Source organism: Anomaloglossus baeobatrachus, chromosome 5, assembly GCF_048569485.1.
Source record: "Anomaloglossus baeobatrachus isolate aAnoBae1 chromosome 5, aAnoBae1.hap1, whole genome shotgun sequence".
In the NCBI taxonomy this organism is placed as follows: domain Eukaryota; kingdom Metazoa; phylum Chordata; class Amphibia; order Anura; family Aromobatidae; genus Anomaloglossus; species Anomaloglossus baeobatrachus.
The window spans coordinates 423913982-423940508 of NC_134357.1; the positions used below are offsets into that span (position 1 = coordinate 423913982).

The following is a 26527-nucleotide window of genomic DNA, read 5'->3' on the forward strand; positions in this document are numbered from 1 at the left end:
GAATGGGAACCAGACTCTGCTTCAAAAAGGTTCTTAACTGGTTTGCCTTTTTCTGGCGACCGTTTATTTGGCGAACGATTGGATGATATTAAGGAATCCAAGGGAAAGGTCTCCTCCTTACCCCAGTCCAAACCTAAGAGACATCAGCAAAGAAAAATCCAATCGAGGTTTCGGTCCTTTAGTCCCTCCGCCAAGCCACATTCTTCTTCGTCCAACAGGCCGGAGAAAGGCCAGAGGAACTCATATGCGTGGCGGCCCACGTCACGACCCCAAAAGGCCGCAGGGGGCACTGCCTCCAAAACGGCCTCCTCATGACTCTCGGCCTCCCCTAGCCGCATCCCCGGTCGGTGGCAGGCTCTTCCGCTTTGGCGGCGCCTGGTGGCCACAAGTTCAAGACCGATGGGTGAGAGACATCCTGTCTCATGGTTACAGGATAGAGTTCAGTTCTCGTCCTGCGGCTCGTTTCTTCAGAACCTCTGGGCCCCTTCTCAGGCGGCGTGTCAACAAAGCCTTGCCGTCGCTCTGGCGACTCTCCAGGGACAAACAGCTTTCTCTGCAGGCGGGGGTGCAATCACTTCTTCGGAGTCAGTCACACCCCTTAAGGCGCCTCAGGCACTTCCTGGGGAAGATGGTTGCAGCTATGGAGGAAGTGCCGTTCGCGAACCAAGGCGGCATTCGCAGTCGTCAAGCCTTCCAGGAAGTCCGGCGGATTCTGCAGTGGGTGGAAACCACAGGCTCCACCATCTCCGCAGTTCACATCCCGGGCGTAGAAAACTGGGAAGCAGATTTTTTTCAGTCGTCAGGGCCGCTGAGGAACGCAGGACGTCGATCTCTCAAGGTCCCGGCCTTCATGGCACGGTCTCAGGATCACAGACCTCTGGCAGCGGACGCTTTAGTCCAGGATTGGTCGCAGTTTCGACTGCCTTATGTGGTTCCCCCTCTGGCGATGCTGCTCAGGGTACTACGCAGGATCAGGTCAGACTGCCGTCGCGCCATTCTCGTCGCTCCAGACTGGCCGAGACGGTCGTGGTATCCGGATCTGTGGCATCTCACGGTGGGTCAACCATGGGCACTTCCAGACCGCCCAGACTTGCTATCACAAGGCCCGTTTTTTCCATCAGAATTCTGTGGCCCTCAACTTGACTAGGTGGCCATTGGTCCCTGACTCCTAGAGTCTTCAGGGTCATCTCAGGATGTCATTGCCACCACGAGACAAGCCAGGAAGCCAGCGTCCCCCAAGATCTATTACAGGTCTTGGCAAGTCTTTCTATCCTGGTGCGCTGATAACGGCTTTCCTCCATGGCCGTTTGCCTTACCCACATTCCTTTCATTCCTACAATTTGGAATGGACAAGGGTTTGTCCCTCGGCTCTCTCTCTAGGGCCAAGTATCCACGCTCTCCGTGTTTTTTCTTTCAAAAGCGTCTAGCCAGGCTTCCGCAGGTCCGCACGTTCCTGCAGGGGGTCTGCCACATGGTCCCACCTTACAAACGTCCGTTGGAACCCTGGGATCTTAGCAGAGTACTGTCGACTCTTCAAAAGCCGCCTTTTGAGCTGCTGCGGGTTGTCTCTCTCTCCCGTCTCTCGCAGAAGGTGGCCTTCCTGGTGACAGTCACTTCTCTTCAGAGAGTGTCTGAGCTTGCGGCGCTGTCATGCAAGGCTCCCTTCCGGGTTTTCCACCAGGATAAGCTGGTTCTTCGTCCTGTCCCGGAATTTCTCTCTAAGGTGGTATCTCCTTTTCATCTAAATCAGGATATCTCCTTGCCTTCCTGTTGCCCTAATCCAATTCACCAGGGTGAAAAGGTTGTGCACTCTTTGGATCTAGTGAGAGCACTCCGGTTCTACGTGTCTCGCACGGCGCCCCTACGCCGTTCAGATGCGCTTTTTGTCCTTGTCGCTGGCCAGCGTATGGACTCTCAGGCCTCCAAGTCGACCTTGGCTTGGTGGATCAAGGAACCGATTCTCGAGGCCTACCGTTCTTCGGAGCGTCCACTCCCTTCAGGGCTGAAAGGCCATTCTACCAGAGCTGTAGGTGCGTCCTGGGCATTGCGGCACCGGGCAACGGTTCAGCAGGTGTGTCAGGCAGCTACGTGGTCTAGTCTGCACACTTTCACAAAGCACTATCAAGTGAATACCTATGCTTCGGCAGACGCCAGTCTAGGTAGGCGAGTCCTTCAGACGGCAGTTGTCCACCTGTAACAGGGGGCCGTTTTCGGCTCTTCTTATTGAGGTATTCTTTTACCCACCCAGGGACTGCTCTTGGACGTCCCAATTGTCTGGGTCTCCCAATGGAGCGACAAAGAAGGGAATTTTGTTTACTTACCGTAAATTCCTTTTCTTCTAGCTCCTATTGGGAGACCCAGCACCCACCCCTGTGCCCTTTGGGCTGGCTGTTCTTTTAGGTTATGGTCTTCAGTTCTCCGAACATCCTTCGGATTGAATTTACCCTAGGCCAATTTATAAGTTTCCTCCTTCCTGCTTTTGCACCAAAACTGAGGAGCCCGTGGTCCACGGGAGGGTGTATAGGCAGAGGGGAGGGGTTACACTTTTTAAAGTGTAATACTTTGTGTGGCCTCCGGAGGCAGAAGCTATACACCCAATTGTCTGGGTCTCCCAATAGGAGCTAGAAGAAAAGGAATTTACGGTAAGTAAACAAAATTCCCTTCTTTTATACATTCACATCTATGAAAACATTTTTTGGGTTGAGCCCACTCTACGTCCAGTATGTCACTGAACTTGGTGATAAAAGCATTTGCCGTTTCGTCTGACCCTTGTGAAGGACATGCAGTCTGCAGGTGGTGAGGTATCTGCTACCTTCACATAGAGGACTTGGTTTACTTCGCAGACCTGACTGTCAACCTTGTCTCTCAGCGTTATAGCCTGATCAGAATTCAGATATCTGTTCAGATCAGGGTTGTGATCCAATACCCAAAATGACCAAGCATCCAAGGAGGAAGAGCATGATGGTGAGTGAGAGACTGAGACCGGCATGAAGAACTCACTGCAAGTTGCTTGGACTGCTGACGTGCCATGCCATGCCGGTGCAGAGTGGCTTGGGGGTCTGAATTATACTGAGCAGTGGTCCCAGTACCCAGTTCGATGATAGACAGACATAGGTAGCCACTTTCAGTACTGCGGCCAGGCACTTTCCTAATGCCATTAACCTGTAGATTAACCAATATCAAAAGGTTAATGGTGTTTATCGGGCATGACAGGCTCACTTGAACGTATATACCATGAATGTCTGTGGTTTGTTGGACTCCTTTTTAGCTTTGTGTCCTAGGGGTTAGATGCACACTAACGTTTCAAATTATAGTTGTAGCGGAGTACCATGTGTACTGCGCTCCATCAGATATATTGAGTTACACCACCTGTATCTTTATTCCCAGAATATCTAATAATTGTCATTTCAGGCTTGGTGCGCTGCTGGAAACTGTTTCAGTCTGCAAAGGGAGCACGATATTGCCATTAAGTTTTTCCAGCGGGCTATTCAAGTGGATCCGGGCTATGCCTATGCCTTCACGCTACTGGGCCATGAGTTTGTGCTGACAGAAGAATTGGACAAAGCACTTGCTTGCTTCAGAAATGCTATCCGTGTCAACCCCCGACACTACAACGCATGGTGAGAATCCTGGTATTCAAGCTCGGCCACACTGTCATGTTAATGGTCTTGTACCACCATGGCCACATAACTGTAGATGGCCGCTGGTTTGTAAACTGCTTTTTTTCTGCTTCAGGTATGGTCTTGGAATGATATACTACAAGCAGGAGAAGTTTAGCTTGGCGGAGATGCATTTTCAGAAGGCGCTAGATATCAACCCACAAAGTTCAGTATTGCTGTGCCATATAGGAGTGGTAAGTGGTTCATGATGATCCATCTGCTCATTAGAATGAGAACGTGACTTCACTTGTACTGTATTGTATATTTCATTATAGGTGCAGCATGCACTCAAAAAATCAGATAAGGCTTTGGATACTTTAAACAAAGCGATTTCTATAGATCCCAAAAATCCACTATGCAAATTCCACCGAGCCTCCATTTTGTTTGCCAATGAGAAATATAAGGTATGATTACAGAAGCATCTTGTTTATAAACTACAGGAATTAAAGGTTGTCCAATACTTTCACATTGATGACCTATGCTTAACCCCTTAACGACCACGGGCAGTAAAATTACGTCATAGCGGTCATAGTGTTAATCTCCCCCAGCTGCTGCCGGCAGCCGGGGGAGATCGGCAAACATCTTAGCTGATTTGTACAGCTGACATGTGTGCCTGCTAGGCACAAGTGTAATCTCTCTCCACCCGTGCCTTTTACCCCCTTATAATGGCGCAGTCAATATGTGACCGCACCATTATAATGGCGATCACGCTATAATGTTACTCACAGGCCAATACCGGAATTCACGTGACGTGATCACGTGGATCCAGTGGTTGTCATAGTTGCACAGGGTCATGTGATGACTCCTGTGCTCACATGACTCAGATCCTGTAAGCAACAGCAGAGTACTGCTTGTTATAAGAGACTATCATTTCTCCTGGTATGAGCAGTGCTGCTCTGATCGAAAGAAATTAATGATCGATCAGACAGATGATCGTTATAGCTCCCTAGGGGGACTAGTAAAATAAAAATAAATAAAAAAAAAGGTTTTGAAAAATAACCTTAAAGTTCAAATCACCCCTGATTTGCTCCACTGAAAATTAAAAAGTTAAAAAAATAAAACATACACACATTTGGTATCGCCGCGTTAAATGCCTGCTCAAAATATAAAATCACTTAATCTGATTGGTAAACAGCTAAGCGGCAAAAAAAATTTCAAACGCCAAAATTACGGGATTTTTTGTTGCCACAAATTTTGTGCAAAATGCAATAGCAGGCGATCAAAACGTAGCATCTGCGCAAAAATGGTACCATTAAAAACTTCAGCTCGAGACGCAAAACATAAGCCATCACTGAGCCCCAGAACCCGAAAAATGAGAACGCTACGGGTCGCGGAAAATGACGCAGAACCTACGCCACTTTTTTTGGACAAACTTCTGATTGTTTTTTTTAACCCCTTAGATAAAATTAAACCTTTTTGTTTGGTGTCTACGAACTCGTACCGACCTGAGGCATCACAGTGATACATCAGTTTTGCCATGTAGTGAACACTGAATAAAATCTCAAAAACAATAGTGCAATCTCACTTTTTTTTTTTTTTCTGCAATTTTTCCACATTTGGAGTTTTTTTCCGGTTTTCCAGTATACTATATGGTAAAACTCATGGTTTCATTTAAAAGTACAGCTTGTACTGCAAAAAACGAGCCCTCACATGACCAGATTGACTGACTGAAAAATAAAGTTGCGTCTCTCGGAAGAAGAATGGCGAAAAAAAGGAAAGCGCAAAATCGGCCGGTCACTAAGGGGTTAAAATGGGTCATCGATGTCTGATCAGCCGGGTCCCGACACCCCTGCCAATCAGCTGTTATCGGCAATGGCAGTAGGTGGCCGGAACGCTCAGTTCTGGAGCTTGCCCGTCAACTTATAGCGGCCTAGTACTGTACATCTGCCTCCCATTTAAATCAATAGGAGGCGGATGTAGATTACCCGGCCAGAAGACGGAGTAACTCCGGAACTGGATATTTCTGGCTACCGCCACCGAGAACAGCTGATCGGCGGGGGTGCCGAGTGTTGGACTTCGGCCGATTAGACATTGATTACCTAAACTAAGGATAGGCCGTCAATGAAAAAGTAGTAGACAACCTCTTTAATTGTTCTTATTTGTTTTGATTTTTTTTTTACCCTGTTTTTATTTCTAATTTTTTTATTTTTTTTCATATATATTAGTCTGCATTGCAAGAGTTGGAGGAGTTAAAACAGATTGTCCCCAAGGAATCCTTAGTTTACTTTTTAATAGGAAAGGTAAGAGTCAAGTCTGCAGCAGTCAGGTTTCTAGCCTGCTCATCTTCATGAGATGTTGTCTGAAGGGTCTCTGTGCTATCTGGTAGAGTGAAGCATTTAAAGGCCTAGTTCTGCTCCTCTCGGTTTTCCATTGAGAGACGAGAGGGGATTTGATGTCACATCTATGGATACCTATGCACTCCCATTAATTAGCAGACGCTCAAACACAGACCGCTAAACAAATACAGACCACACACCACATATGCCTAATAATAAAGATATAGACATGACTCAGCTCATTAGAGACTTTTCCCCCACTTACGTATCCTAGCGCCCTGGAGTTGGATAGGGGTGCAGAAATAAGAGTATCATCCTAAAGGGTTAGCCTCATTTAGTTAAGTGGGTAATATTGCAAAGTGCTTGTAAAAACAAGCATTTACCTTCTATTAAGAGAAATTCTCCTTTTACAATAACAGGGATTTTTAATTTAAATGCTGGGTACCTCTGGAGTTTATTAAAGATGGTTTCCTAAGCAAGCAGCGCACACTTGAAAGCCCTTTATAGAGCTTGGAAGTGTTTCCTGAAGTTGGCCGCATTGCAGAGTTTCGCCACTTTTAAGGCCGCTTTACACGCTGCGATATTGGTACCGATATCGCTAGCGTGGGTACCCTCCCCCATCTGTTATGCGACACGGGCAAATCGCTGCCCGTGGAACACAACATGGCCCAGACCCGTCACACGTACTTACCTGCCCGGCGACGTCGCTGTGACCGGTGAACCGCCTCCTTTCTAAGGGGGCAGTTCGTTCAGCGTCACAGCGACGTCACAGCTGTGCCACTGAACCGCCACCCAATAGAAGCGGTGGGGCGGAGATGAGCGGGATGTAACATCCCGCCCACTTCCTTCCGCATAGCGGCCGGGAGGCAGGTAAGGAGAGGTTCCTCGCTCCTGCGGTGTCACGCGGAGCGATGTGTGCTGCCGCAGGAACGAGGAACAACCTCGTTACTGCTGCAGTAACGATATTTGAGAATGGACCCCCATGTCACCGATGAGCATTTTTGCGACGATGCAAAATCGCTCATAGGTGTCACACGCAACGGCATCGCTAATGCGACCGGATGTGCGTCACAAATTCCGTGACCCCAACGACTTCGCATTAGCGATGTCGTAGCGTGTAAAGCCCCCTTTTAGTCCCTTTGTGATCTTCAGCAGTTCCCTGCCTCTGCTTGCAATGTGACAGGCTATGCCATGGACTAAACTCATTCTTCAGCAGCACATTGGGAGGCTTGAAGATAACCGCTTTAATAACTCTAGGCACCTACTAGAGGTCCCAATTCCTTTGGAAGCTCTGCTATTTTCAAGGATTGTACTCGGGTGCTGACTAGAGATTGAGATTATGTCACAAAACACAAGTTTTTCCCTTTTTTTTTTTATTTACGTGCTCATGCAACTTTCTGCTGTTTTCTATCCTTCTCTTTAGGTGTATAAGAAACTTGGTCAGACACACTTAGCCCTCATGAACTTTTCATGGGCCATGGACTTGGATCCCAAAGGGGCCAATAACCAAATCAAAGAGGCCATAGACAAGCGTTACCTGCCAGACGATGAAGAGGCTGTTACACAAGAGGAACAAATCAGTGAGTGCTATCCCTATGAAACAGGTAATGCTATGTTAACACATAGCAGGTATGCGCCAGATTCTCCAGGCGGAAAATCCACGGAGGAATACCATACCGGTAAACTGGAAGATATCTTGTCAGATCTCATCCACATGCTACGGAAATTGATCTGCTTTGTGGGGTCTTTCAAATCCACATCATACAACTTTATATGTGAAATGGCCAGCAGAATTGTTGTAGATTTTCAGTTATCCACTTCAGGTCACGGCCAATTTTAGTTTGCACTTTTTTTTTATTTTTGCCACCACTGCTTGCAAGAGTCATGATTTTTTTTTATTTTTTTTTTTTTTTTTACTTTGTAACTTCTCATCATTGCTTCCGTATTGCCATATGGATCTTTTTTTGCTGCAGGAGGAGTTGTAGTTTGGGATGAAATAAGGGAAAAAATTGAATTGTTCTATTGTTTCTATTTGTTAGAGGATGTGATTATATTTATTTTAAAAAAAGTGACCAAACCTTTTTTTTTTTTCTTTTTTCAATTTTTAGAAAATGAAGGTGCTTCTGTGGATGTAGCGATGCAGTATATACTTATAGATGTATACTGTATTTTTTTCGGTTTATAAGACACATCAAATTATAAGTTGCACCCCAAATTGAGAGCAAAAAAGGGGGGTCCATCTTATCCAGTGGTGTCTTACTGCATGGGGTGGCAGTGGTGGTGGAGCAGTGTCACCGGAGGCAAGGGCTGTGGGTGTCCCAGAAACTGTCAGCTTTTCCTGGGGCAGCTGTGCTGGGGCTTGTGCTGGGGCGGCGGCTGCAGGCTTCAAAGAAATGGTGCCTGGAGTCAGCGCGTTCATATATTGAGCTCTCGGCTTAATGGTAAGCAGAGATCTCATCTGCGCAAGTGTGATGCCCCAGGGCTGTAGGGTACTCTGTCTCAGGCGTGTGGTCGCTGCCAATGCTTGGTTCCATGACCCTAAGGGTCTGTCCGATTTTTTTTTTTTTTTTTTTTTTTTTTTTTTTTTTTTTTTTTTAAAAAAAAAAAAAAAAAAAAAATGAAGTGAAAAATGGAAGAAAAATATAAGAGTTTTCGACTACACCACTTGCGGTGTGCGGCCAGGTTATTGAAGCCGCCGCTGCAGGGTCCTGCTGGTGGAGTAGTGCAGCTTAGGTGTTTTGGGCCCTCTGCAAGCAGGGTTAGGCCCCAGCAGTGGATGATGAGGGGGGCAATAGTGGGGGACAGCCAATGTATGTGTATGGCGGCGAGAAGGAAACAGTCCACACCAGTATTGCAGTTTCAACTTGCCTTTTTTTACTTGTGGCTTGGTACCTGGACCCGCTGGTGCCTGTTTCAAGTGTTCCCGCTCCCCTTGTTCTCAGTGCCAGCTGTGACCTGGGGTAGCTGTCCTCCATGCACACTGGTTTGTATTGGGCTCCCGTGGCTTAGAGCTTCTGGGGGAGCCACTCCGTTTCAGTCTTGGTCCTATTGCAGGAAACCTGGACTATTTTAATGGGTGGACTTCTGTCCCTTGTCCCAGGTCCCCTCTTTGCTGCTGATGCTTCAGAGTCTTTGGTTGGTGAGGGACCCTGGAGATCCCCTCAGCTGGCAGATTTAACGGTTGACCATAAAGTGTCCTGCTGTCCTATGGTCTGCACCTCGCCTTGTGCTGAGTTCTGTGAGCCTTGGTTCCGGACTTCCACAGGCGCCCCGCAGTCCCTGGAGTATTATACTTCCACAGGTAACGCACGGTTCCTGGAGACCTGGTTCCTTACTCCAGTCCTTGTCTCCTTTACAGCGTCCCGTTCTTACTTTAGGTCTTTACACCTTTCCTTCTCTACTTCACTCCTAACTCCCCACTCCTTCACTTCCAACACTCTGCTCACTCCTTCACTTCTAACTCTCCTCTTCACTTCCTAGCGCCAACTTCCCAACTGACCACTGGCCCCTCCCCTTGCTGGGTCTCTCCCTACAGATTGGGTGGCAATTTGCCTATCAATAGGTAAAAGGGATGGGCACTTATTGGCTGTCTCACAGTCTGGAATTGGGGTTATGTATGTGGCCTGAGGGTGCTGGTGTGTTAACTGGCACGAATATTCTGGGGTATGGGTTTCCACAGATTACATTTTGTGGCACCTGATACCTTAGGGGTTCTACATTAGCGCCACCTCTAGGTGCCATTTTTCTTAAGTCTACTGCTGGGAGAACAGTGGACCGGAGGCGGTGCGTGCGCAGATGAGATCTTGAGCCGAGAGCTTAATCTACGCATGCACTGACTCAGGGCGCCATTATTTGAAGTCCTCACAGCTTGCCCCACACTAGCCGCAGCACCAGCCCAGCCCATGCACAGCTGCCGCAACATTCTCCCGGCCTCCTGCGACCCCTCTCCTCCACCCCCGGTAAGCTACATTCAGATCAGGGCCGTATTTGCCACTAGGCACCCGTGGTCCCGTGCCTAGGGCGGCACGTTGCGGGGGGCGGCACTTTCTGGCAGCAAAAAAAAAAAAAAAAAATTATATAAAAATTTTTTTTTTTTTTTTTTTTTTTTTACATCCCCGCCATCCGTCCCTCCCTCCGTTACACTCGGCTGTGTTCGGGGGGGGGGGGGGGGGGGTTGAGAGGGAGGAGAGGCGCACTTCGGTCTATTTACATAGGCATAGTGATTAACCCCGGAAGTTCCATCGACTGCACTTCCGGGTCAGAGGCGCGCCCCGCAATCAGCTGACTGCCCCGTGCTGCAGCGTCCAATGCTGCAGACGACACACGCCGCGGAGGAGGACGCGTCTGAACCTGGAGCCAGCCAGAAGCGGAGCCAGCCAGAGCAGAGAGGCGGGCACCGGAGCAGGTAAGGCAGAGGCAGAGCCTAGAATGTATGGGCTCCTTACAGGTTAGTTGATGATCGTTGCGATGCCTCTTTTTGTCCACTATAATCATGCAAGGGGAGGTTGGGGGGAGAGAGGCTGAGGCTGGGGAGAGAGGCTGAGGCTGGGGAGAGAGAGAGGCTGAGGCTAGGGGGGAGGCTGGGGAGAGAGAGGCTGAGGCTGGGGGGAGGCTGGGGAGAGAGAGAGGCTGAGGCTGGGGGGGAGGCTGGGGAGAGAGAGAGAGGCTGAGGCTGGGGGGGAGGCTGGGGAGAGAGAGAGAGGCTGAGGCTGGGGGGGGAGGCTGGGGAGAGAGAGGCTGAGGCTGGGGGGGGAGGCTGGGGAGAGAGAGGCTGAGGCTGGGGGGGAGGCTGGGGAGAGAGAGGCTGAGAGGCTGGGGGGGAGGCTGGGGAGAGAGGCTGAGGCTGGGGGGGAGGCTGGGGAGAGAAAGAGAGGCTGAGGCTGGGGGGGAGGCTGGGGAGAGAAAGAGAGGCTGAGATGCTGGGGGGGAGGCTGGGGAGAGTGAGAGGCTGGGGGGGAGGCTGGGGAGAGAGAGAGAGAGGCTGAGAGGCTGGGGGGGAGGCTGGGGAGAGAGAGAGAGAGGCTGAGAGGCTGGGGGGGAGGCTGGGGAGAGAGAGAGAGGCTGGGGGGGAGGCTGGGGAGAGAGAGAGGCTGGGGGGGAGGCTGGGGAGAGAGAGAGAGACTGGGGGGAGGCTGGGGAGAGAGAGAGAGAGGCTGAGAGGCTGGGGGGGAGGCTGGGGAGAGAGAGAGAGGCTGAGAGGCTGGGGGGGAGGCTGGGGAGAGAGAGAGAGAGGCTGGGGGGGAGGCTGGGGAGAGAGAGAGAGGCTGGGGGGAGGCTGGGGAGAGAGAGAGGCTGGGGGGGAGGCTGGGGAGAGAGAGGCTGGGGGGGAGGCTGGGGAGAGAGAGAGAGGCTGGGGAGAGAGAGAGGCTGGGGGGGAGGCTGGGGAGAGAGAGAGAGGCTGGGGGGGAGGCTGGGGAGAGAGAGAGAGGCTGGGGGGGAGGCTGGGGAGAGAGAGAGAGAGGCTGGGGGGGAGGCTGGGGAGAGAGAGAGAGGCTGGGGGGGAGGCTGGGGAGAGAGAGAGAGGCTGGGGGGGAGGCTGGGGAGAGAGAGAGAGGCTGGGAGGGAGGCTGGGGAGAGAGAGAGAGGCTGGGGGGGAGGCTGGGGAGAGAGAGAGAGGCTGAGAGGCTGGGGGGGAGGCTGGGGAGAGAGAGAGAGGCTGAGAGGCTGGGGGGGAGGCTGGGGAGAGAGAGAGAGGCTGAGAGGCTGGGGGGGAGGCTGGGGAGAGAGAGAGAGGCTGAGAGGCTGGGGGGGAGGCTGGGGAGAGAGAGAGAGAGGCTGGGGGGGAGGCTGGGGAGAGAGAGAGAGAGGCTGGGGGGGAGGCTGGGGAGAGAGAGAGAGGCTGGGGGGGAGGCTGGGGAGAGAGAGAGGCTGGGGAGAGAGAGAGAGGCTGGGGGGGAGGCTGGGGAGAGAGAGAGAGGCTGGGGGGGAGGCTGGGGAGAGAGAGAGGCTGGGGAGAGAGAGAGAGGCTGGGGGGGAGGCTGGGGAGAGAGAGAGAGGCTGGGGGGGAGGCTGGGGAGAGAGAGAGGCTGGGGGGGAGGCTGGGGAGAGAGAGAGAGGCTGGGGGGGAGGCTGGGGAGAGAGAGAGAGGCTGGGGGGGAGGCTGGGGAGAGAGAGAGAGAGAGGCTGGGGGGGAGGCTGGGGAGAGAGAGAGAGAGAGGCTGGGGGGGAGGCTGGGGAGAGAGAGAGAGAGAGGCTGGGGGGGAGGCTGGGGAGAGAGAGAGAGAGAGGCTGGGGGGGAGGCTGGGGAGAGAGAGAGGCGCTGGGGGGGAGGCTGGGGAGAGAGAGAGGCGCTGGGGGGGAGGCTGGGGAGAGAGAGGCTGGGGGGGAGGCTGGGGAGAGAGAGGCTGGGGGGGAGGCTGGGGAGAGAGAGAGAGGCTGGGGGGGAGGCTGGGGAGAGAGAGAGAGGCTGGGGGGGAGGCTGGGGAGAGAGAGAGAGGCTGGGGGGGAGGCTGGGGAGAGAGAGAGAGGCTGGGGGGGAGGCTGGGGAGAGAGAGAGAGGCTGGGGGGGAGGCTGGGGAGAGAGAGGCTGGGGGGGAGGCTGGGGAGAGAGAGGCTGGGGGGGAGGCTGGGGAGAGAGAGAGGCTGGGGGGGAGGCTGGGGAGAGAGAGAGAGGCTGGGGGGGAGGCTGGGGAGAGAGAGAGAGAGAGGCTGGGGGGGAGGCTGGGGAGAGAGAGAGGGAGGCTGGGGAGAGAGAGAGAGAGAGAGGCTGGGGGGGAGGCTGGGGAGAGAGAGAGAGAGAGGCTGGGGGGGAGGCTGGGGAGAGAGAGAGAGAGGCTGGGGGGGAGGCTGGGGAGAGAGAGAGAGGCTGGGGGGAGGCTGGGGAGAGAGAGAGGCTGGGGGGGAGGCTGGGGAGAGAGTGAGAGGCTGGGAGGAGAGAGGCTGATGCTGAGGGAAGCTGATGCTGAGGGAGACTTGGAGGAGGGAGGCTGATGCTGGGAGGAGGGAGGCTGATGCTGGGGGAGGCTAGGAGGAGGGAGGCTGATGCTGGGGGAGGCTGATGCTGGAGGCGGGGGAGAGAGGCTGCTGCTGGGGGAATGGAAGAGAGGGGCCAATGCTAGAGACAGAGGACAAGGGTTGAGGGATAGAGCAATGACAATATCGATGGGGGGCAGTGTAAGGACTCAGAATAAGAGGGGGGCAGCATTGGGAGCTCATCATGGAGAAGGGGCAGCATGTGTGGGCTCAGTATGGAGTGGAGCAATGTAGGGGAGTCAATATCAAGAGTGGGGTTGTGTGTGTGTGTGTGTGTGTGTGGGTCTCAGCATAAGCTCTAGTGTGGTGGTCTTAGTATGATGAGTGGGGCAGCATGGAGATGTCATTATGGAAAAGCGGAAGGCAGCATTAGGAGCTCATGGAGAGGGGCAGCATGCATGGGACACTGTGAGGAGGGGGCAGCATGCATGGGACACTGTGAGGAGGGGGCAGCATGCATGGGACATTGTGAGGAGTGGGCAGCATGCACGGGACACTGAGGAGGGGGCAGCATGCATGGGACACTGTGAGGAGGGGGCAGCATGCATGGGACACTGTGAGGAGGGGGCAGCATGCATGGGACACTGTGAGGAGGGGGCAGCATGCATGGGACACTGTGAGGAGGGGGCAGCATGCATGGGACATTGTGAGGAGGGGGCAGCATGCATGGGACACTGTGAGGAGGGGGCAGCATGCATGGGACACTGTCAGGAGGGGGCAGCATGCATGGGACACTGTCAGGAGGGGGTAGCATGCATGGGACACTGTCAGGAGGGGGCAGCATGCATGGGACACTGTCAGGAGGGGGCAGCATGCATGGGACACTGTCAGGAGGGGGCAGCATGCATGGGACACTGTCAGGAGGGGGCAGCATGCGTGGGACACTGTCAGGAGGGGGCAGCGTGCATGGGACACTGTCAGGAGGGGGCAGCATGCATGGGACACTGTCAGGAGGGGGCAGCATGCATGGGACACTGTCAGGAGGGGGCAGCATGCATGGGACACTGTGAGGAGGGGGCAGCATGCATGGGACACTGTGAGGAGCGGGCAGCATGCATGGGACACTGTGAGGAGGGGGCAGCATGCATGGGACACTGTGAGGAGGGGGCAGCATGCATGGGACACTGTGAGGAGGGGGCAGCATGCATGGGACACTGTGAGGAGGGGGCAGCATGCATGGGACACTGTGAGGAGGGGGCAGCATGCATGGGACACTGTGAGGAGGGGGCAGCATGCATGAGACACTGTCAGGAGGGGGCAGCATGCATGGGACACTGTCAGGAGGGGGCAGCATGCATGGGACACTGTCAGGAGGGGGCAGCATGCATGGGACACTGTCAGGAGGGGGCAGCATGCATGGGACACTGTCAGGAGGGGGCAGCATGCATGGGACACTGTCAGGAGGGGGCAGCATGCATGGGACATTGTGAGGAGGGGGCAGCATGCATGGGACATTGTGAGGAGGGGGCAGCATGCATGGGACATTGTGAGGAGGGGGCAGCATGCATGGGACATTGTGAGGAGGGGGCAGCATGCATGAGACATTGTGAGGAGGGGGCAGCATGCATGGGACATTGTGAGGAGGGGGCAGCATGCATGGGACATTGTGAGGAGGGGGCAGCATGCATGGGACATTGTGAGGAGGGGGCAGCATGCATGGGACACTGTGAGGAGGGGGCAGCATGCATGGGACACTGTGAGGAGGGGGCAGCATGCATGGGACATTGTGAGGAGGGGGCAGCATGCATGAGACATTGTGAGGAGGGGGCAGCATGCATGAGACATTGTGAGGAGGGGGCAGCATGCATGGGACACTGTGAGGAGGGGGCAGCAAGCATGAGACATTGTGAGGAGGGGGCAGCATGCATGGGACACTGTGAGGAGGGGGCAGCATGCATGGGACACTGAGGAGGGGGCAGCATGCATGGGACATTGTGAGGAGGGGGCAGCATGCATGGGACACTGAGGAGGGGGAAGCATGCATGGGACATTGTGAGGAGGGGGCAGCATGCATGGGACATTGTGAGGAGGGGGCAGCATGCATGGGACATTGTGAGGAGGGGGCAGCATGATGTGAGGACAATGTGCAGATCATATTTCATAACTGAGGAAGGTGTGGTGGGTATAATTTATAAGGGAGGGCAGTGTGTAGTTTATTAGGGGCAGTGTGACAGTCACAGTATATAAGTGGGGATGGTGTGGTGGGAATATTTTATACTCATGCTATGTTTTGATGTGCCTGTGGTGATCCCCATTGGGGGGGGGGGGGTTAGTGCCCTTCGTTTCTCATTGATACTTTTTCAAGTGTTTTACAGAGTAGATCTGCCTTAAACAGATGTCGTGTGCGAAAACTCAGTTTTACGTTGTCACTAAGGGGCGTGACCACTTAAAGTGCCTAGGGCAGCACGAAGGCAAAATACAGCCCTGATTCAGATTATAAGATGCACCCCTCAATTGCCTTCCGAATTTTTGGAAGGAAAAAGTGCGTGTTATAATTCGAAAAAATACGGTATGTATAATATACGGGAATACTTGGCTTTTGGGTAAAAATTCAGGAAGATTCTGAAATGCATGCTAACCTTTTGAGGTGGCCTTAATGTGACCTTCTCTAAACTTTTGGATGCACATGTCCAACTGTTCAGTGTTTCAGTACTTTTTGCCAACTTGCTGTTCTCTAAAAAGGAGCTTAATGGCAAAATTCACAGCCGGTGTTTTGAAATCTGAAATGTACTGGGTGAATCATGGATCAATGAGAATTGGTATTTAAACAGTCGACCTCATCATGCTGTTCTCCTTTTGACATCATAAGAACAAGAAGACACCTAACAATTGATCAACAGTACCACGCCATTGCGAGGCTTTAAGCAGGATGTTCTCAGAGGAAGCACTGAGCAGTGTCAGTGTCATCAGCAGGTTGCAACAGGGAGACTGGAAGAGTCACAGAAAGGCATAGAAGTGGACATTCTTTAGCCACATCCCACACCGATGACTGCTTCATTGTGATCAATGCTCTTCATAACCAGATGATGAATGCCACACAATTCCAGGCACATTTAAGGGAGGTGAGAGGTACCTGATTGTCATGTCAGACCATTTGAAGCGGTTTCCATCAGCGTGGTCTGTGTGCTTGACGACCAGCAAGTCTACCTAACCACACCATGAGGCACAGGCGTCATTGTCTTGCATGAGCCAGGGAACATCTACTCTGGACAAGTGACCAGTGGGCCTCAGTGCTGTTCACTGATGAAAGTCAATTCACACTGAGCAGAAATGATGGCCACCAACGATGTTGGAGATGTCAAGGAGTGCGCTATGCATCAGTCACTATTGTCACCTGATGAGCTTTGGTGGTGGTGGTAGTGTGGGCAGGTGTATGTTGTCAGTACAGAACTGTCCTACTACAAGCCCCTACTACTTGAATAACATCATGAATCCAGTCATTGTGCCTTTGCATGAACAACATACGTCTAATTTAATTTTCATAGACGACAATGCTCCAGCTCATCGACATCACATTATTAGGGAACAGCTGCTAGAGGCTGGGGTACCTGAAATGGAGGGGCCTGCACTTTCTCCATACCTGAATCCTGTAAAAAAATAAAACAAAAAACTATTTAGTTCAGCAGAGTTGCCGTTTAGAACCTCATAACTCTGTTTTCAATTAATTTGTTGAGCTGAGGAAATCCCCATTGCATGCTTCTACTTCAATGCCCTACTTTCATGATAAAATATCATTGTAGTGTGAACTTTTTACGTCTGACATAAATTTCTCCCGAAAGCCAAATATCGCTAACTGTGAGTAGAATGTATATCTATTTAATGAAAGTGAGTACACCCCTCACATTTTTGTAAATTGTAGAATATCTTTTCATGGGACAATGTTGAGGATATGACTCTTTGTTATAGAAGCTGTACACGAACTACTTTACCAGTGTAAATTTGGTGTGCCCTCTAACTCAACACAGCCATTAATATCTACACCACTGGCAACAAAAGTGAGCACATGCCTAAGTGATAATGGACAAATTGTGCACAATTAGCCATTTTTCCTCCCCGATGTCATGTGACTCATTATTGTTACAAGGTCTCTGGTAGGAATGGGGAGCCGATGTGTTTATATTTGGTGTTGTTGCTCTCATACTCTTACTGGTCCCTGGAAGTTCAACATGGCACCTTTGTTTTGTAAAAAATTGTTGCGCTACATAAAGATGACCTAGACTATACTGAGCTGTAGTACGGTGGCTGAAACCATAGAGTGGTTTAACAAGACAGGTTCCACACAGAACAGGCCTCACCATGGTCGACCAAAGAAGTTGAGTGCATGTGCTCAGCTTCATATCAAAAGGTTGTCTTTTCAGAATAGTTGTAGGAGTGCTACCAGCATTGCTCCAGTGGTTAAAGGAGTGGGAGGCGTCAGCCTGTCAGTGGTCAGACCTTCCACAACACAGTGGATTAAATTGGTCTGCATGGCTGTTGTCCCAGAAGGAAGCCTCTTCTGAAGACTATCCACAAGAAAGCCCACAAACAGTTTGCTAAAGACAAGCAGGCTAAGGATCTAGATTACTGGACCCATGTCCTGTGGTCTGAGACCAATATAAACTTATTTGGTTATGATGGTGTCAGGCGTGTGTGATGGCAACCTGGTGAGCAGTACAAAGATAAGTGTGTCCTGCCTACAGTCAAGCATGGTGGTGGAAGTGTCACGGTTTGGGGCTCCAGGAGTGCTGTGGGGAGCTACAGTTCGTTTGAGGGAACTGTGAATGCCAATATCTACTGTGACCTACTGAAGCAGACCATGTTCTCCCTAACTTTGGAAACTGGGCCGCAGGGTAGTATTCCAACATAACGACCCCAAGCATACCTCCAAGACGACCACTGCCTTCCTAAAGAAACTGAGGGTAAAGGTATTGGACTGGCCAAGCATGTCTCCAGACCTAAGCTCTATTGAGCACCTGTGGAGCATCCTCAAACGGAAGGTGGAGGAGCGCAAGGTCTCTGACATGCACCAGCTCCGTGATGTTCTCATGGAGAATGGCAGATGATTTCAGTGGCTCCTATGAAGCTCTATTGAACTCCATGGACAAGAGTTAAGGCAGTGCTTGAAAATAATTGTATAGGTAAGGATGGTTGACCTCGGGGAGATCAACATCCAACACCGCAGACACACCATCACGTGTTTTTCAACGCAGCGACACTAGAACAAGGCCCCCTGGGAAAATATGCAAAATAAGAATGCCGTGGAGACACAATCACATGTTTCTCAACACTGGCGGGAAACTAGCCAGGTCTTTTTCACCGGGAAGGAACAACCACGGGAAGGGCAGTCTCCAGTCAAGAAGACCACCTATGCTAAACATGGTATCCATCCACAGACAGCTGTTTCGGGGTATTTGCCCCCATCAGTGTGGAGTAGGAAACTGCCTAGTAGAAGACTACATAGGTAGGGATGGTTGACCTCGGGGAGATCAACATCCAACACTTAAGCTGGTGTCACACATAACGACGACGACAACGACGTCGCTGCTACGTCACCATTTTCTGTGACGTTGCAGCGACGTCCCGTCGCTGTCGCTGTGTGTGACATCCAGCAACGACCTGGCCCCTGCTGTGAGGTCGCTGGTCGTTGCTGAATGTCCAGCTTCATTTTTTGGTCGTCACTCTCCCGCTGTGACACACACATCGCTGTGTGTGACAGCGAGAGAGCGACGAAATGAAGCGATCAGGAGCCGGCACTGGCAGCTGCGGTAAGCTGTAACCAGCGTAAACATCGGGTAACCAAGGGAAGACCTTTCCCTGGTTACCCGATGTTTACGCTGGTTACCAGCCTCCGCTCTTGCTGCCAGTGCCGGCTCCTGCACTGTGACATGTGGCTGCAGTATGCATCGGGTAATTAACCCGATGCATACTGTAGCAAGGAGAGCAAGGAGCCAGCGCTAAGCAGTGCGCGCGGCTCCCTGCTCTCTGCACTGTGACATGTAGCTGCAGCACACATCGGGTTAATTAACCCGATGTGTGCTGCAGGAGAGCAAGGAGCCAGCGCTAAGCGCGGCTCCCTGCTCTCTGAACATGTAGCACAGCGACCTTATGATCGCTGCTTCTGCTGTGTTTGACAGCTAAGCAGCGATCATAACAGCGACTTACAAGGTCGCTGTTACGTCACCGAAAATGGTGACGTAACAGCGACGTCGTTGTCGCTGTCGTTTAGTGTGACACCAGCTTTAGTCTTCTACTAGGCATTGCTCCCACTAGCCAGTTTGCTATTTCACACTGATGAGGGGCAAATACCCCGAAACAGCTGTCTGTGGATGGATACTATGTTTGGCATAGGTGGTCTCCTTGACTGGAGACTTCCCTTCCCGTGGTTGTTCCTTCCTGGTGAAAGACCTGGCTAGTTTCCTGCCAGTGTTGAGAAACATGTGATGGTGTCTCCGCGGCATACTTGTCTTGAAAATAATTGTGGCCACACAAAATATTGACACTTGTAGTCATTTTCACTTAGGAGTGTATTTACTTTTCTTGCCAGCGGTTTAGAAATTAACGGCTGTGTTGAGTTTTTTAGATGGCACACCAAATTTACACTGTTGTACAAGCTATAAACAGACTACTTTACATTGTATCAAAGTATCTTTTTTTTCTTTCAGTCTTGTCCTATGAAAAAAATGTAATAAAAATATTTACAAAAATGTGGTGTGTGTGTGTGTGTGTGTGTGTGTGTGTGTGTGTGTGTGTGTGTGTGTGTGTGTGTGTGTGTGTGTGTGTGTGTGTTTATAAAGGTTTGTTTCCTTGTGTGTGGTTAAAAAAAAAATAAAGGCAAATTGGACATTTCACACACAGCTCCAAAAGTGAGCAAGACAAAATTGTTGGCACCCTCAAATTAATATTTGGTTGCACATACTTTGGAATAAATAACTGCAATCAATCACTTCCTATAACCATCAACAAGCTTCTTACACCTCTCAACTGGAACTTTGGACCACTCTTTTGCAAACTGGTTCAAGTCTCTCATATTTGAAGGATCATTGTCCTGCTAAAAGATCCATGATTTAGGACATTAAACTCAGCTTTCTGACTTTGACCACTACATTGCGACCCAAACTCCTTTGGTAATCTTCAGATTTCATGATTCCTTGCTCAGTGAAGACACACTGTGCCAGAGGCAGCAAAACATCTGTGAACCTCCAATAGATTAGACTGTGGGTACGGTGTCCTTTTCTTTGTAGGCCTTCATCCATTTTCAGTAAACAGAATGATGTGCTTTACCAAAAAGCTCTATCTTGGTCTAATCAGACACTTACCCAGATTGTTTTTGGCTTGGGGTACTTTCACACTTGCGCTGTTTGGCAGCCGTAGCAATCCACTGCTTTGGGAAACAGCGCAATCCGTTAACAGATGTGTGCGGTTTCCCATAGATTTGTATTGATGACACATTGTGACGGATGGCCTTGCGTTGTATCCGCCAGCCGACGCTGCGTTGCATCCGCCAGGTGGAAAGAACGCACCATGTATCGTTTTTCTACGGTTCCCAGAGCGTAAAAAAACCCTGCAATGTGCAGGATTCCATTGGCGTTTATCGGTATTATAATGGAAGCCTATGGTGGCAGAATCCGTCATTTTGACGGATTCCTGTGATGGATCTGTCCTTGCACAACTAAGCATGCTCAGTTGAGTAAATCGCTAAAAAAAAAGCTTGATTGGATTGCGTTGTTTTGCAGGTTCCGTCGCATCAGTTGTGGCACGATATGCAACGCATCCGTTACATCCGTCACACTATGCGACGGATACCGCACAACACAAGTGTGAAACTAGCCTGACTCGTACATTTTGGTAAACTGCAGTCTAGCTTTTTCTGTGTTAGCAGTGGGGTCCTCCTAGGTTTCCTGCATACCCTTCCATTTCATTCAAACGTCGACAAATAGTTTGTGCTGAAACTGATGCACCCTGAGCCTGCATCACAGCTTGAATTTCTTTGGTACTTGATTGGGGCTGCCTATCTAGCATCTGGACTATCCTGCATAATCAAATACACAGCAAATCTGTATCATTTTTATATCTGCATTTCATGGTGTTTTTGACTGACTTCTTTTGAAGTCAATGGGTGAAAAAACGTTGAAAGAATTTACATACTTCAGATTTTCTGCACCAAATCTGCAATGGAAAAAAAAAGCAACACGTGCACAACACTTGAGAATTCTCATTGACTTTGACATCAGGATTCTGGTTTTGGGACAAATCTGCACTCTCAAAAATGTTTTATAAAAAAAAAAAAAGCTATTAAAAACACAATTTGTGCACACAGCCTAAGAAGCACTTTCTTTTTTTATTTGACATCTTGCTAAAATTTGTGTCTGATAGTCCGCAGTCAGTAATGTCAGCAGTACCAGAACTCCCTGACTGTTTCCTGAAATTATAGGGTAGAGCAGTTGTAAGCGCTGTGATCCTATTGCTGAGATAAGTGGCTGCATAGTTTATTCTCCCTCTCATTAATGCTTTGTAATGGTATCACTAAAAACATCTCCTGGCCACTCGAAAATGGGCCCATGGATCACTCAATCGACCCAAAAATGTCAAAAAATTGTCACAAAACATTTTTTTTTTTTTTTTTTAATTTTCTGACATATTTGACTTTTTTATCCACTAAAATATATTTTAAAAAAAACCTTTAAGTTTGGTATTGCCATAATCAGACTGACCTAGAGATCATCATGTAATTTCTACTGCACAATGAACACCGTACCGTAGACCACTTTTGCTTCCTTTTCAGTACAGATTATGTAAAATGGATGGCGTCATTCAGAGCTACAACTTGCCCTGCAAAAAAAACAAGCTCTCCAGGAAAAATAAATGTTATGACTCTTAGAAGGGGAAGAAAAAACAAAATAAAAATAATTGCCTGTTAGTACTTTCCTTATGTAAAAATTTAGAGAATACACTTTGGACAGCATGTCCCTGGTTCATGAAGACCGGTGATTTCTGGGGTAGGTAACACTCACCATTATTAATTACACGACTCGTAGCATCCCCCTACTGCGCCCATTCTGAAACAGGCATGAAAATGCCAAGTCACAAAATTTGGTGTAAATGTGAGTTGCGCTCAAAATTTTTTACTTTTCAAAGCACTGGAGATAAAAATTAGAGAATAATGTATGATCACTTCCTTTTCTTTGTCGCTCCATTGGGAGACCCAGACAATTGGGTGTATAGGCTATGCCTCCGGAGGCCGCACAAAGTATTACACTTAAAAGTGTTAAGCCCCTCCCCTTCTGCCTATACACCCCCCGTGCTCCCACGGGCTCCTCAGTTTTTTGCTTTGTGCGAAGGAGGTCAGACACGCACGCACAGCTCCACAGATTGGTCAGCAGCAGCTGCTGACTATATCGGATGGAAGAAAAGTGGGCCCATATAGGGCCCCCAGCATGCTCCCTTCTCACCCCACTCTTGTCGGCGGTGTAGTTAAGGTTGAGGTATCCATTGCGGGTACGGAGGCTGGAACCCACATGCTGCTTTCCTTCCCCATCCCCCTCAGGGCTCTGGTGAAGTGGGATCCTATCGGTCTCCAGGCACTGAGACCGTGCTTCATCCACAACTCCTGGGAGACTGCTGGATAGGAGCCGGGTATCGTTCAGGGACATGGCCCTGCTACTTGGAGGTACTCTGTGTCCCCGTGGGGACCGCGCACAGCAACACTCCAGCATTGCTGGGTGTGCTAGTGCACCGGGGACCGCGGCGCTGACCGGGTTAATATGTGCCATTACACACTCAGCGCTGCTGAGTGTGTTTATGTATAGGGACTGCCGCACTAACCGCCGCTGCCAGGGAAACACTGCGGCGCGGCTGGGACTTGTAGTGCGCCGGGGACTTTCGCGCCGGCCGCGCTTTTACGGCGGCCGCGTTTATTACTAGAGTCCCCGGCTTTTTGCGGCCTAGTTTCCTTTCCTCCCGCCCACAGCCCTGACAGGCAGGGGAAGGGCGGGACGCTGCACAGAACGAGCAGCACTGAGGGCTGGAGCATGCTTTGCATACTCCACTCCCCTCACTGTGCACAGTGCAGGCACCAGCTCCCGCACTTTCTGAGCCACGCCCACGGCTCCCACCTCTCCTCAGGACGCCGGCAGCCATTCCTGTCAGCTCCTTGGACGCTACAGAGGGGGACAAAGTCTGGGAGACTCAGGCAGGGACTCTGGTGGCCTCACAACCGCTTTAAGCGGGTGGTAAGCAGCACCTGTGGTGCTAGCCCCATTGTGCAGTAGTGTAACATTATATGTTTATGGTATACATATTTTACACTGTATGGTGCACAGTTGATTTCTGGCTATATACCCTATTGTGTTACTCAGGGAAGATAATAGCATGGCGCCCACGAAAGGCAGGGGTGCCAAAACACAGGCTTATTATGCTGCCTGCGCCGCATGTATGACCCCGCTACCGGCAGGTTCCACTGACCCTCATTGTGTGCACTGTTCGGCCCCTGTGGCACTTACTCAGCTAGAGCCTCTGCTAAGGGGGGCCCAGGGGGAGCCACCTGCTGACACTGTTCAGGTGACGGGGACAGAGTTTGCAAAACTCTCTGAGACTATGGCTAAGATACTAGAAGCCTTGCAGTCCAGGCCGGTATCTCAGCACAGGGACTCTGTTGAATCTTTGTCCCCTGGCCCACCTCAGTTGGACCAACAATGTCCTCCTGGTGTGTCTCATGGATCCCAGGCTGAGGGTTCTGACACAGACCCCGGCCCCAGACCGACTAAGCGAGCTCGCTTGACAATTCCCTTGACATCCTCATATTGTTCAGGGTCTCAGCGGGGGGAATCTCTAGTTGATGATGCGGACACAGCTGATCAGGATTCTGATCCTGAGGCCGCTCTCAATCTTGATACTCCGGACGGGGACGTCATAGTGAACGACCTTATTGCGTCCATCAATCGTATGTTGGATATTTCTCCCTCAGCTCCTCCGGTGGAGGAGTCAGCTTCACAGCAGGAGAAATTCCGTTTCAGGTTTCCCAAGCGTACACCGAGTATGTTTCTGGACCACTCTGATTTCAGAGAGGCAGTCCAGAATCACCATGCTTGTCCAGATAAGCGTTTTTCTAAGCGCCTTAAGGATACACGTTATCCCTTTCCCCCTGACGTGGTCAAAGGTTGGACTCAGTGTCCCAAAGTGGATCCTCCAATCTCCAGACTGGCAGCTAGATCCATACTTGCAGTGGAAGACGGGGCTTCACTCAAAGATGCCACTGACAGGCAGATGGAGCTCTGGTTGAAATCCATCTATGAAGCTATCGGCGCTTCTTTTGCCCCAGCATTCGCAGCCGTATGGGCGCTGCAAGCTATCTCAGCAGGTCAAGCGCAAATCGACGCAGCCACACGCACGTCCGCGCCACAGGTGGCGTCCATAACCACACAGACTTCGGCATTTGCGTCTTACGCTATTAATGCTGTTCTGGACTCTGCGAGCCGTACGGCGGTTGCAGCCGCCAATTCGGTGGTACTCCGCAGGGCCTTGTGGCTACGGGAATGGAAGGCAGATTCTGTTTCCAAAAAGCGCTTAACCAGTTTGCCAATTTCTGCCAACCGATTGTTTGGGGAGCGTTTGGATGAAATCATCAAACAATCCAAGGGAAAGGATACATCCTTACCCCAGCCCAAACCGAAAATACCCCAACAGAGGAGGGGGCAGTCGAGTTTTCGGTCCTTTCGGGGCGCGGGCAGGTCCCAATTCTCCTTGTCCACAAGGCCTCAGAAAGATCAAAGGAACTCTGATGCATGGCGGTCTAAGTCACGTCCTAAAAAGGCCACCGGAGGTGCCGCTACCAAAGCGGCTTCCTCATGACTTTCGGCCTCCCCACTCCGCATCTTCGGTCGGTGGCAGGCTCTCCCGCTTTTGCGACACCTGGCTGCCACGGGTAAAAGACCGTTGGGTGAGAGACATTCTGTCTCACAGTTACAAGATAGAGTTCACCTCTCGTCCCCCGACTCGATTCTTCAGGTCATCCCCGCCTCCCGAGCGAGCCGAGGCTCTTCTGCAGGCGCTGGGCACTCTGAAGGCAGAAGGAGTGGTGGTCCCTGTTCCTATTCAGCAACAGGGTCACGGTTTTTACTCCAACTTGTTTGTGGTCCCAAAGAAGGACTGGTCTTTCCGTCCTGTCCTGTACCTGAAACTTCTCAACAAACACGTAAAGACCAGGCGGTTCCGGATGGAATCCCTCCGCTCCGTCATCGCCTCAATGTCCCAAGGAGATTTCCTTGCATCGATCGATATCAAGGATGCATATCTCCACGTACCGATTGCTCCAGAGCACCAGCGCTTCTTGCGCTTCGCCATAGAAAACGAACACCTGCAGTTCGTGGCACTGCCGTTCGGCCTGGCAACAGCCCCACGGGTTTTCACCAAGGTGATGGCTACTGTAGTAGCGGTCCTCCACTCTCAGGGTCACTCGGTGATCCCGTACTTGGACGATCTGTTGATCAAGGCACCCTCTCTAGAGGCGTGCCAACACAGCCTCGACGCTACCCTGGAGACTCTCCAGAGTTTCGGGTGGATCATCAATTTTCCAAAGTCAAATCTGACACCGGCCCAATCGCTGACATATCTTGGCATGGAGTTTCATACCCTCTCAGCGATAGTGAAGCTTCCACTGATCAAGCAGCGGTCACTACAGACAGGGGTACAATCTCTCCTTCAAGGCCAGTCACACCCCTTGAGGCGCCTCATGCACTTCCTGGGGAAGATGGTGGCAGCAATGGAGGCAGTTCCGTTCGCGCAGTTTCACCTGCGTCCACTTCAATGGGACATCCTACGCAAATGGGACAGGAAGCCGACGTCCCTCGACAGGAACGTCTCCCTCTCTCAGGCGACCAAAGCTTCCCTTCGGTGGTGGCTTCTTCCCACTTCATTATCGAAGGGGAAATCCTTCCTACCCCCATCCTGGGAGGTGGTCACGACGGACGCGAGTCTGTCAGGGTGGGGAGCGGTTTTTCTCCACCACAGGGCTCAGGGTACGTGGACCCAGCAAGAGTCCTCGCTTCAGATCAATGTTCTGGAAATACGGGCAGTGTATCTTGCCCTGAAGGCGTTCCAGCAGTGGCTGGAAGGCAAGCAGATCAGAATTCAGTCGGACAATTCCACAGCGGTGGCATACATCAATCACCAAGGCGGCACACGCAGTCGGCAAGCCTTCCAGGAAGTCCGGCGGATTTTGATGTGGGTGGAAGCCACGGCCTCCACCATCTCTGCGGTTCACATTCCAGGCGTGGAAAACTGGGAAGCAGACTTTCTCAGTCGCCAGGGCATGGACGCAGGGGAATGGTCCCTTCACCCGGACGTGTTTCAGGAGATCTGTTGCCGCTGGGGGGTGCCGGACGTCGACCTCATGGCGTCCCGGCACAACAACAAGGTACCGGTGTTCATGGCACGGTCTCAAGATCCCAGAGCTCTGGCGGCAGACGCCTTAGTTCAGGATTGGTCGCAGTTTCAGCTCCCTTATGTGTTTCCTCCGCTGGCACTGTTGCCCAGAGTGTTACGCAAGATCAGGGCCGACTGCCGCCGCGTCATCCTCATCGCTCCAGACTGGCCGAGGCGGTCGTGGTACCCGGATCTGTGGCATCTCACGGTCGGCCAACCGTG

The 26527-nt window shown here is 51.2% G+C and overlaps 1 protein-coding gene across 3 annotated transcripts in view; it reads left to right on the forward strand.

Moving 5' to 3' along the window:
• The window catches only part of CDC27 (cell division cycle 27), a 155995-nt gene that overhangs the window by 124220 nt on the left and 5248 nt on the right, over positions 1–26527 (forward strand). The window contains exons 14-18 of one of the 3 annotated variants that reach the window (XM_075350303.1): positions 3412–3620; positions 3736–3853; positions 3935–4063; positions 5825–5899; positions 7359–7539. In XM_075350303.1, the coding sequence (XP_075206418.1) occupies positions 3412–3620; positions 3736–3853; positions 3935–4063; positions 5825–5899; positions 7359–7539 (712 nt within the window). The remainder of the gene's footprint in view (positions 1–3411; positions 3621–3735; positions 3854–3934; positions 4064–5824; positions 5900–7358; positions 7540–26527) is intronic. The other 2 variants (XM_075350304.1, XM_075350305.1) reach the window with 2 other exon arrangements.